This window comes from Theropithecus gelada, chromosome 14 (genome assembly GCF_003255815.1).
Source record: "Theropithecus gelada isolate Dixy chromosome 14, Tgel_1.0, whole genome shotgun sequence".
In the NCBI taxonomy this organism is placed as follows: domain Eukaryota; kingdom Metazoa; phylum Chordata; class Mammalia; order Primates; family Cercopithecidae; genus Theropithecus; species Theropithecus gelada.
Window position 1 is genome coordinate 86,894,123 of NC_037682.1, and position 12,529 is coordinate 86,906,651.

At 37.4% G+C, this 12,529-nt stretch overlaps 1 protein-coding gene across 4 annotated transcripts; it reads right to left on the reverse strand.

Moving 5' to 3' along the window:
- Positions 1–2,169: 2,169 nt before the first annotated feature.
- Positions 2,170–12,525, reverse strand: CWC15 (CWC15 spliceosome associated protein homolog). 4 transcript variants are annotated; one of them, XM_025357563.1, is made up of 7 exons: positions 12,411–12,525; positions 10,944–11,082; positions 10,243–10,355; positions 9,845–9,933; positions 8,865–8,972; positions 5,176–5,294; positions 2,170–2,565 (listed from the first exon to the last, which is right to left on the reverse strand). In XM_025357563.1, exons 2-7 carry the CDS (start codon positions 11,072–11,074, stop codon positions 2,436–2,438), a joined length of 690 nt encoding a protein of 229 aa, XP_025213348.1. In that variant the 5' UTR covers positions 11,075–11,082; positions 12,411–12,525; the 3' UTR covers positions 2,170–2,435. The 4 variants fall into 4 exon arrangements, with proteins under 4 accessions (XP_025213348.1, XP_025213350.1, XP_025213352.1 ...); XM_025357565.1 differs by having other exon boundaries at positions 12,214–12,525; XM_025357567.1 differs by having other exon boundaries at positions 12,193–12,525.
- Between the last annotated feature and the right edge of the window lie 4 nt (positions 12,526–12,529).

The following is a 12,529-nucleotide window of genomic DNA, read 5'->3' on the forward strand; positions in this document are numbered from 1 at the left end:
TTTTTTGAGACGGAGTCTTGCTCTGTTGCCCAGGCTGGAGTGCAGTGGCCGGATCTCAGCTCACTGCAAGCTCCGCCTCCCGGGTTCAGGCCATTCTCCTGCCTCAGCCTCCCGAGTAGCTGGGACTACAGGCGCCAGCCACCTCGCCCGGCTACTTTTTTTGTACTTTTTTTAGTAGAGACGGGGTTTCACTGTGTTAGCCAGGATGGTCTTGATCTCCCGACCTCGTGATCCGCCCGTCTCGGCCTCCCAAAGTGCTGGGATTACAGGCTTGAGCCACTGCGCCCAGCCTAATAAATGTTAGTTCTAATAAAGCTTGAAGTGGCACAGCTAGGCTTCACACCAGGTCCTATTGGCTTCAAAGACCTCTCTTTCCAGGTCCTATTGGCTTCAAAGACCTCTCTTTCCAATCTTTTGAAGGGATAAGACAGATTCCACAACCACTCCAACAAGAGGTATTTTACAAGGAGGGTGCAAGGCAATTTAGCTAAGTATGCTGTTACTTGCACTGTAAATCTGAAAGCTAACAACACATTTATGTATCTCCTAGGTCTGACTCAGGTTATAGGATGTTTTACTTTGAGAAACCACAGGGAAAGGAAGAAAGAAATCAATGAAATCAGCTTTACTCTGATTCTTCCTAAACCGTTCAGGCTCAAAAAGGGAATCTGAAACAAGTGGACCCTGGAGCAATAGTGCACCTCAGACCTTTGGCCCTTGAGATGCTAAAAAGAGCAATTTCAAGAACTACAGTTTTAGAAGTCTGATAATACCCATTACATCTATAAGCATATTTTTATGTAATTGTAAGGTGCTCATACATGATCCACCATGTATTAAATCCTCAAGAAGTTACTTGGCTTGAGCTTCATTTTCCTCAACTCTGAGTAACACAGCACTTCCTACCTAAGGTTGCTATGAAGATAACCAAAAATGAATGTAAATTCATTTTCTTTTAAAAATTTTTATTATTTTTGAGATGTAGTTTCACTCTTGTCACCCAGGCTTGTCACGATCTCGGCTCACTGCAACCTCCGCCTCCTGGGTTCAAGCAATTCTCCTGCCTTAGCCTCCTCAGTAGCTGGGATTACAGGCGCCCGCCACCATGCCTGGCTAATTTTTGTATTTTTAGTAGAGACAGGGTTTCATCATATGTAAATTCACTTTCTAAGTTGTAAAGTTGGAGATAAAAAGGTTTTTAATATTAAAAGCTTCTTAAAAACACTAGCTGAAGTATCCAAGTTTGTTTAGGAGCTCAGTTTGAAAAAATGTAGAACATAAATGTGGAATCTAGACCTGGGCTCCATTTCCAGCTCTGCTCTGGACTCAGGATATAACCAATGTCCAAGCTTCCACTGGGAAAAGGGAACTTTCCATTTAATTAGGAAATAAGGTATTGAAAGACTTAAATGGGAACATATTATTTTGCTTTAAAATTTCTATCTTTAACCTTAGGAACCTCAGTATTTTTCATGGCTGAGGAAGCCCATGAATGGCTCTCTATCTATAAAAGGCTCAATTTCTAGTCTCAAATTTTCTATTGAAAGTGGCCTTCTGAAATCACAGCCTAGGTTCACAAAAACTTCATTTTCCAGAATTACTGCTTTTAGTATAGCCTAGCTCTTCTTCTCACTTCCCACAGATATATCCTCCAAGATAACAAAACATTATTTCCAAAGGTTTTATTTTATATATTGTTTGAAGTTTTCTCAGGCTTTGCACTAAGTGCATGTCAGTGTGCATATTCAATCTCTTTCAAAAGAAACATGGCGGTTGAGTATCCAGGAGAACACAAGTGAGTACCATATACTTTAAAAGAATGCTTATAGAGAGCTCTCCTCTCGGGCCATGAGAAAAAAACAAGTGCCTGCAGAAGTGAGCGATTCCCAGTGCTCTCCCAGACACACACTTAAGAGTGCTTACTGCGATGACACTCCTCCACACCAACATGTGGTCCAAAATGGAATCCCTCTCATCTTTCATTATAGTCTTTTAAAAAATGTAGAGAAAATATTACGAATTAACTCATCTTAAATAAATGTGAGAGAAACGGGGAAAAGGGCAAGTTAATGCACAACCACAATACACAATGGTAATTTTTCTTTTCAAAAGAAATTATGGAATGTATTACTAGCAGTATAAATTCCAACAAAAAGTTGGGCACCCAGATTTGGTTATTTAGATTAAAAATATCTATTACAGGCAGGTTTGCTTTTCCCAAGAAAACGTATCACTGGAAACATCCAGAGAATGCAAATTGGGTTAAACCTATTCCCAAGTCCATTATCAAGTAAGGTGTCACTAAAGAAAAAGATAGGAGTTTAAAATTGGGGAAGCCCCCACACGATTTAGACAGGGAAAAGAAAAAACTCATAAAAATAAGTCAGAATGATCCTTTACGTTTTACAGTCTTTAATTAAGCACATAAAACTGTACTACTTAATATATTTCTCCATGAACTTTTTGTGAAATTCAGATCGCAGTGTGTCATTTACAAATCTTTTGTCTTTCTTCTGGTCATCTACACCTTTTGCACAGTTCTTGAAGACAACATCATCATCCCACCTGAGGAAGAAAAAGCAAACAAAATGTCTTAAAATGTTTGTATCAGGTGCCAAGAATACTATGTGCTCTGCAAGGCTTAGTCAGTTACACAGAAAGACGCTCAACATGCGTATCATTTGATGCAGCAATTACACTCAAAAGAATAATGTCATCCTTAATACATAATCTTGCTTCTTATAGCAAGAATGGCAATTCCTACTTAGAACATATAAAACATTCTTACTATTTCTCCAGTAAAAGAAACTTTTGAGTTAAAAAATAGAAATACATAGATTTTAATTGCATAAATATGCAATTTAATGTTTTTAGGTCTACTACAAAGAGGCAGCACCTAGGACTACCCTAATATTAGTATAGGCATTTGTAGATAGTAGCCAATCAATTTAATGTAGTTTAGATTATGTGGTTTGTAGATATTCCTCTTTTATCAGTTAATGTTTAGTAATCATCTACTGTAATATTTGCATTATAGGCCAACAAAAGGAGAAGCAATCATTGGGGTGTAATAATTAAGGCTCAGATATGGCGCAGATGTACGTTAACCACGGAGAAGTACCAGCCGAAGAGCTCAGGGCAGAACTCTGGTTGGATTCCATAAGGTATAAGCGTGAAAAAAAAAAATCCATAAGTTATAAAATACATGTGTTATAGAAAATAAAGAGCATGATTTCAGAATATCATCTTGCATATAAAACAGCTGCCCATATACATAATATAGATACCCTCACAAATATACATAAAACACAAACCCATATCATATCATGTGTGTGTGTATGTGTGCATGTGCTTACATGCCAGGAGAAACTGCACATGGGAACAAATGTGGGAAACTGCACAATGAGCAACAAACGTGGGCACCTTTGGAAAATAGTGCAGTAAAGTCATCACTGATGCAGTATACAGAGAAGCATAAGAAGCTGAGCAGATCAATATGACTGGGATATAAGACATGTTTCTATCTCCAGTTCCATTTGCATTCAAAAAAAGCAAAAAAACAAACTATATAGCTTTATTTTTATATATAATCAGTACAGTTTTTTCTGTATCCAGTCTTTCCTCGACTCCAAACAGGCTTTTTGTCCCTCCTTCCCAGCACCAAAATGCTCTTTCCTGACATTACTATTTGTCCTCGATGATCACTCCTCTCCTCCTGAAACACTTGGTTTCACTTCTTTCAGTTCTCCTCCCTTCCCAACTGGCTGCTCCTTGTTAGCCTAGACTTTTTCATTCAAAATTCATTCAATCAATATTTATCAGGCACCTGTATAATGTTTAGAGGTTGGGTAGATAATTAGAACAGGTATTGGTAACTAATCATCTACCTAACCTCTAAACATTATACTAAGCTCAGTTCTGACTTCTCCTCTCTAGCTATACCCTTCCCTAGGTGATTTCATCCTGTGTTATGGCTTTAAAAAGTTTATCTGAGCTGTTAACTTCCAAATCTACTATCTCCAGCTTGGACTAATTCCAGAACTGTATCAGCGGTACTGCATTACTCCAGAGGGGAAAGCGGTCAGTAGTACTGCATCACTCCAGAGGAGAGGGCGGGTAGCAGTACTGCATCACTCTAGATGGCAAATAATAGCAGTAGAGGTGGTGAAAAATAACGAATATGGTTTAAAAGTTAAGCACTGTGTTTCCTTGATGAATGCATATAAAATAACAACCATTCTTCCTTCCTCAACATTTCCTATAAGCTTTTCTGTTTTATTTTACATATCACCATCTGAAGGATTTACAGTATTTACAATTTATACTTCCTCCCTTTTCAGCCCTCCTTTTTACCCCTCCAAACACACACACTGTACAGAAAGAATTTAAAAAGCAGGCCTGGGACCACAATCCTTAGAAATGCCTGCTTCCAAGGTTGGCCCCTGGCTGGCATTTGAAAATTTGGATTTAAGAAATCTTCTCACTGTCACTGTGCCTACAATTTACAAATAATGTGGTTTATGCTGAACACCTACTATCCTTTTAAGAGTCTGGATTTTGCTATGTGCTAAGCAAAAGCTGCATACATGACTAGCCACGCCCAGTAAAAACCCTGGGCATGGGATCTTTAATGGGCTTCCCTGGGCAGAAGCACTGCACACGTTGCTGCACTGGGGGAAACAATGTGCTGTGTGACCACTCATGGAAGGGATAAAGCATAGTGAAACCTGCACATGGATTCATCCATTCTCCGTGTGTGTCTTTTCCCTTTATAATCTAGCTGTGTGTCTTTATTACCTTAGCCAAGCATGTAACTATATGCCAAGTCCCCTGAGTTCTTCTAGTGAGTGTCTGAATGTAAGAGGCCATCTTGGGGACCCTTGATATGCACACCTAAAATGTAAGGGCCTCAGTTTATTACTCTGTCCCTAGTGCTTACATCATTATCTGGTACACAGCTGGTTATTGCAACTATCTACTGAAAATAAGTTAATTTTCTTTCATTTAGCTTCTTCCATTATTCCTAATTGAACAGAGAAGAGTATCAGTGAACGACGGTGGACTTTTAGAAGCTTCATATAATGCACCTTGCTATCCAACTTATAATCTGCATGCCTGTGCATATAGACACACACACACACACACACTCTTCATTACTCCGTTACTGTATAGTACCTTCTTTTAACTTTGAAGTTGGCCTGAGGCTGCGATGGGCCAGTGAGATTAAGGAGAGGGTTTCCGCTCAGAATGTTTTCCATACGAATCCTCTCTTCTTCAGCTTTTTGTTCTTGTTCCTGTCAATGATAAAGGAAGATTAGTATTTACTTATTTTAACTCTGGGTTCAATTTTTTTTATATTAGCTCACTGAAAAAAAAAAACAGATCATTGGGATTTTACGGCAAGAAAAGCATCAAGGCAGGCTTTTTTTTTTTTTTGGTTTTTGAGGCATACTAGAAAAGTCTCCCTCATCAAAATAAGTTGGCATTTTTATTATAAATATTTCATGGTTGATATCAGTCTCTTCCAACTGTGAAATGTTAGAGATTCATATTTAAATCTATTTTCTTTCTTGAAGTACATGTAAAATTAATAGCTTTAAATTTTAAGCGTATATCAATAAGCATATTCTAATAATTTAAGAACATATTAAATATCAAAAAGACACATTTAGCAAAACCATTACTTCAATTTTAAAGGGTCATACATAACTGTGATTTAATTTAATCTTATTTTGAATTACTAATAATGTAAACTTGCGTCTCTAGGTTTGGTGAGAAGTTATTAATGAAGAAAACTCCTAAAACAGGACAAACTACCATGTACAAAATTATATCCAGTTAACATGAATTTCTACTAATTTACCTGAGGCTGATCTATTTTGTTTTTATTGACTTATTATTGAGTTTCTTTTCTTTTTCTTTTTTTTTTCAGACGGAGTCTCGCTCTGTTGCCTAGGCTGGAGTGCAGTGGCATGATCTCGGCTTACTGCAACCTACACCTCCCAGGTTCAATTGATTCTCCCGCCTCAGCCTCTAGCATGCGCCACCATCCCGGCTAATTTTTGTATTTTTAGTAGAGATGTCATTTCACCATGTTGACCAGGCTGGTCTCGAACTCCTGACCTCATGATCCATTCACCTCAGCCTCCCAAAGTGCTGAGATTACAGGCGTGAGCTACCGCGCCCGGCCTCAGTTTCTATTTTTATACCTCCCATCCTTTATCAGTTACAACACTGTCTTTCTTCACTTTTATTTTAGCATCAACTTCTTCAAAGTCAAATCATCCTGAGTTTCCTTCTCAGAATTTGGAATATAAAATGTCTAAAATCCTTAGCTATCACTTCTAGATCTACCTGTTAACATGCTATTTTAAGCTAAATATAAATCCCATTTTGCTGTGTTTGGGGGATGACAGAAATCGATGACTTAACAGATCAAGGAAAAAGAGATGGTGTGGAAATCATTTTTTTAAAAGTTATTATTTTAATAACCTAATTTTTCATACAGATTAGTGATATTCATTTCAATATTCAAATGTAAACAATGAATTTCATTTTTATGGAGAAAAATAAAAATGAAAATAGGAGGTGAGAAGATCTAACTTGTAAGGAAATAGGAAAATTCCTTTACATCACTGGTCAGAATTTAAATAAAATCAGGAACTATCCATCACAGATTAAGTACAAGTAGCTCTCTAAAAGCTATATATTTATTTGTAACAAATTATACTGATGCTTAAAGGGAAAAGATATTTCTCTGAAATACTAGAAAAATAGGAGCTTAGGTATACAATATATCCAAACTTATAATATAATGTGTATGACATATAAAGGTCATGGACATTTTATGTTTGGAATATTATTTCCTTTGGAATTACTGAATGATTGTCACACACAGCCCTGGGAAAAAAGGCATAAACTCTTTTAACATTCAAACAGCAGGCATACTATGTTTCATAATATAAGCTAGTTGTCAGATGGCATGTAGGTCACATCCTAACTACCTGTTTTTGTAGATATTTTATTGGAACATTGCCACACTCATTCGTTTATGTACTCTGTGGATGTTTTTATGCTACAACAGTGGAGGTGAGTAGGTGCGACAGAGGCTCCATGACCAGCCAGCCTAAAATATTTACTACCTGGCCCTTTACAGAAAGTGTGCTGACCCCTGACAAGGGTTAAACGGTTTGAAAAATCTTAAATTTGGGGCGTGGCAAAAACCAGCCAATAGAAAGGGAAACAGGGCTAAAAGAAACTAAACTATCATTCAACTCCAAGAAATATCAACACGTTTTATTATATGAAACTCACAAAACTGCAAGGCCTTCTGTCTAAAATGCTTATCGTCCCTCAAGGTCAACCAAAAGCATTTAAATTGCTCATCTCTTTATGTGTCCAGAACTATTAGGCAAGCTAAAAGAATTTGGAACAATTGCCCTCTAGTGGTATGCAAGTGGGATTGGGAATGTTTTTATAATTCTTCGACTTAAAAACTACATGTAAAAACTATAAGCTATTATAGGAATTATGCTGTCTTATAATACAAAACTTTGATGAGAATTGTATTTTAAAATGCCTTCCTTCTTCCAATCTGAATTCTAAGTCATCAAAGTCCATCCCAAATTCTACCTCTTTTCTGAATTCTTCCCTGGCTCTCCTGATTCACATGAACTCACTTCCCTAGATTCCTGGTATTGACCATGTAGTATATTTTCTTACTTTCTTTTTTAAAAACAGAACAATTCTTGCATCAAATAAAATTTTACACAGAAATCTACAAAAAAGCTGTGCTGCTCTGGTTGAAAACATCCCTACCTGAATGTCTTATAATGTGTCAAATTCAGTATGTTCAAAACAGATCTCATCAACTACCTCTTCTCTCTGTATAAATATGGCAATTCTTTTGCATTCCCTGTATTGACGTACAGCACCAACATTTACCTACAAAGTGAGGGTCCTCTCTGCTGCCACAATCAATCAGTCACTTTGTCAACTCTACCTCCTTTATTTTTAATTTTTTCCTGCTCCCCTTCCCACTTTGACCTCCTTGATAATCAGTTCTATCAGCATCTAATTACTTATCTTAATTCCAACTCCTATCATACAAGTTAAGAGTCTCTTAATTGGTAAGATTATTGAAACAGCCTCCTAACTCAGTTTTTTTCCAATCCATCCTGCGTATTTTTGCCAGAGTAATCTCTCTAAAATGCATATCCAATTTTATCAACCTCCTGCTTAAATCAACCAGCTCCTCATGTCCTTTAGAAAAAAATCTAGACTCCTTCAGCATTGTTTTGCAAATCTCTAATGCTCTGACTTGTGCTTGCCTCCTCAGTTTCACCTCTTATTATCACTCTGGGTAATTCATTCAGAGTTTTAACTATCTTTGAGTTTTATATTTTTTCCTCATATTGTGTAAACGGAGAGACTGTGGGGGCTCAGTGAAGTTAGGTAGCTTGACCTAGGTTATATAATATCTACTGACTAATTGCCTTAATAGTACCTAGGCAGGAGACAGAGAGATAATCTTTGTAGACCATGACTATATCTTGATCATCTTTGATTCTCCTGTCAATTAACAGATATTGACTAAATGTTGAACAAATGAATAAACTAGTGAATGACTAGCAAGCTGGTGAATATTACTCAATGTATCTGAACTATTTGGAAAGAATTTTTAACATAACCAGGATACCTAGGATGTCACAAAAATAATAAGATTTATAGATCTACAAGTGCTATAATATTTAGACACGGTAAGGGAGATTTCTAATATAAGAAGGTATTACTTATATTCAAAAAAATTTCTACTTTAGTATATGTGAGAAGAGAGATGTAAATATTTAACACTTTGGTTTTACCTTCCTGGCCTGCTCTTCAGCTCTTTCCTTTTTAATTTTTTCCAGTTCTGCAAGAAGAGCTGCAGTATCATCATCATCACTTTCTTCTTCAAAATCTTCATCTTCTTCCTAAAAGAACAGTGAGAGCCCAGAACATTGGAGGGAAAATATACATTACCAAAACACAGTACATATGTACAATATATCACCCTAAGAAAGTCAAAACAATTTTATGTAGCTCAAAACAACTTTAAGCTAGCAAGTAAAGATAATCAAAAGTGCAAAAAACTGCTAATTTCTCAGAAGAAAATAATTTCAAATGAATAATCATTAAATTTCACTTGAAATTAGGTTTCTTGTTTTAACTATTATGAGTAACTCCATCATTTAACTCTAGAATTAACTGCTGATATGTATACACAGGTAGATATTACTCATTGGATACCACTCAGGTTTTTCACTGTCCTGTATGTAGAAAACTGCAAACTGATTATAGGCTCTAGGGTCCCACAGAATTTTATCATTAACTGATGTGCTAATCCTTAAAAACCTTCTGCTTAGATTACTTCCCTCACTAAGCACAGAGGGAACCATTAAGTGTACTCCACTTATAGAAAGGGGCATATCTAATGTGGAAAGGCCTCCAGGTACAACTCTAGAGGGCACTGTTTATAGGAAACCCAGTGTGAAGAGTGCCCTGTAGAGGTGTGTAACACACCATAGTGCAGTAGTTTAGTACAGGACATTATTTTGCGGGAAAGCACGTCTTTTAAGATTCCTTCCATATTTGGTTCTCTAGAGACCAAACTTGTTCTTAAAAGTCCCACAAAATAATACTTTTTGTTTTAAAATCAACTATAAAGTTTAGCACTGCGGTCAGGGTTATATTTGAATAACAGCAAGCAAATATATGTCACTTGTTAAAGCCAAAGGCATAACAAGTATTTCAGAAAAACATGGTAAATCAATTATTAGAGATGAAAGGAGAAAACAAAACATACATCTGTTAGAGGGTCATCTGCATCAAGGTTGGCAGCAGGAATCTGGTCTAACCGTGGCTTTTTTGACACTGAAGAGGAGGTTGTATGTTCTGAGGGGAAACAAAAATCACTTAACTTAGTAAAACAAATACTGCATTTCTTAAAATGTTTTAGGGACCTGTGGGCACGAGGAGCCCACACTGAAAGCATTATCCACAGTGAAATCACATCCACAGTGCCTGGGCAAGTAAGCCTTTGGTAAATATTTGTTATTGTTATCTCTAATGACTTAAGAAAGTATTACAGCTCACATCAATCTGTAAAAGCAAACAAATGGTTAATATTTTCCAGTTGCTACATAAAAGAAAAACTATCAACAACATAATTTTAGAGATAAATGTCTTGGATAGTGTTGGTACCTCGGGTTGGACGATCTCTGTTTTTCTCTCTTGCAGCAGCTCTCTCTCTTTCTTCCAACTCTCTCCTGAAGTCACGGTTACGAACCTCTTCAGGGGCATCCTGAGTAGTTTGTCTAAAGTAGAAACAAACCAGGGCAAAAATGTTACTTAAACACACACACACATACACACACACAACTGTGGTAATGGAAGACAATTCAGGAATGAGACTTTGTCCTTGAGGCATAAAAAAGGGAAGTAGATAAGATCATAATCTAATCTGAAAGTTACTAATAGCCACTCTTGTGATGTTCCCAATATTTCAAGAAGTCCAAATTCAATCACGCATTTTCCTATAATAAGGCTTTACAGTGATTAAAATGTCTTTAATTTTTATTGGTATTATCAACTCAGAACTTAACAGTAATACTTTTAATATATTAACTTTTAATATATTAACTGGTGCTGATAGTGCATAATCTCTCTGAGGCATTATTATTTCTGTTATTTATTGTTGTATCTACATACGAAAATTTCTGGTTAGTAGGAATTTTGCATTTTAAAACCACAGGGCAGATTTTTAGTGTTAAACATCCTACTGCATTCTAATCCTATGATAATAGATAAGTGACATAACTCGAACATACTACTATATCATGACCATGCCATTTAACAGATTTGGTCTTGTTTTGTGAACAAGAAAAAAAAGAAAGTCTTACTACCTGTATTTTATCTTTGTGTGAGAGGGTAGGTCTCTGCTTGAATACTGCTTTGAAAGTTGGCTCAAATCACCTTCTCCTTTTCCCCTTCCACCTCTTGCAGGTTCAAAGGTTGGCCTGGCTGCTGTTGTCATCTTTTATGCTTTGAAGAAAAATATAATCAAGTTATTTCCAACAATACAAACACTCATTTTACAGAGTATTAATATCCATACTAGTGAAATAAATTCTAAAACTCATTCCCCTAAACCTGCTTAATCTTCTTAAACAAAAGTTTTCAGGAAAACAAATTATGAGGCTTAGGCCGTACAACGAATATGGCTTCTCAGGCTTGTCTTAGTACAAAAAATTTCTGTCATGAAGATCTGAGTTTGCATCCCTATTCTCCTTCTGACTATATGGGCTTGAGCAAGTCACCTGGCTTAACTTTCTGTCATCCGTGGAATGGAGATATTCCTCATAGGATTACTATAAGAATTATGACACTTGACATGTCAAAAGCCTTGAAAAATACAGTACTACCATGACTAAGTTTTAAAAAGTTCCAACTCAACCTTACTCTACCAGACTCTCTAAGGTTTGCATTTTATCTAAACTTCACACAATAGCAAATAGGCTAGTAGAAACAAAAGCTAAAAACAAACAAAAACTATCACTGACAAAGTTACTAAGTGTCTGAGAAAAACGTTACTAAGGAAAGTGTGTTAAACTTCAATGACAGGTACATAGAAAAAAATTCTTAACCTTTTGTTGAGCCAATTTTCTCCTACAACAGGCATCATATTATAAATCAGATCGTTTGTGGGTTATAATTTAAGGACTGTTAAAAAAAAAAAAAAAAAAAAAAAAACAAACAAACAGGAACCTCACCCCCAGAGGATTCTGATGACAAAAATCAGGGACCCATTCCTTAAGTTACTTTCTGCTTGGAGCAGTCACAAGAATACTGTCTAGCAGATGCAGTCATTAAAACCCTGTTAGTGTCGGAAAAGCAAGTGTGTGGGGAGGGTGGGCGAACTGGGAGGATTTTTTTTGTGGGGGAGTGCTTTCTCCTAATTTTCAAAAAGAGTAAGAGACATGTATACAAAGAAGAAACGGGGTTATCTGGAGCTCGGGGTCCGCCCCTTCCCACACACTAACGGAATTATCACTCCGGCCTCTTGTGAGCTAGTCTTTGGCTATAACCAGAAACTTGTTGCCCCTTAACCCGTGCCCAGCGCCGCAGGGGTGCGAGGGGTAGTGAAGGGAGGACCTGGGGTTCGCTTTACGCTGCCTTTATGCTGCGATCTCCTCTGCGGGCCCGAGAGCTCCGGACGCGCCTGACAGGCACTCCGTTTCGCCCCTAGCCCGCTGCTCTAGGTCCTCCACCGCCCGCACTCTGCACTCTGCACTCTGCCGCCGACTCCGACCCCAACTGCCCTTTCCCGTCCCACCGGGATGAGGAAGATAACCTATCCTCCTGCCGCTCACACTGGCCGAGGTCCGATGCAGCAATCTCCGAAGATCATACAGACGCCATTACGACTCCGGACTCCCAGAAACCTCTGCGCCCAGGGCTAGCGCCTAAGACCCGGAAGCAAAATCCAAGC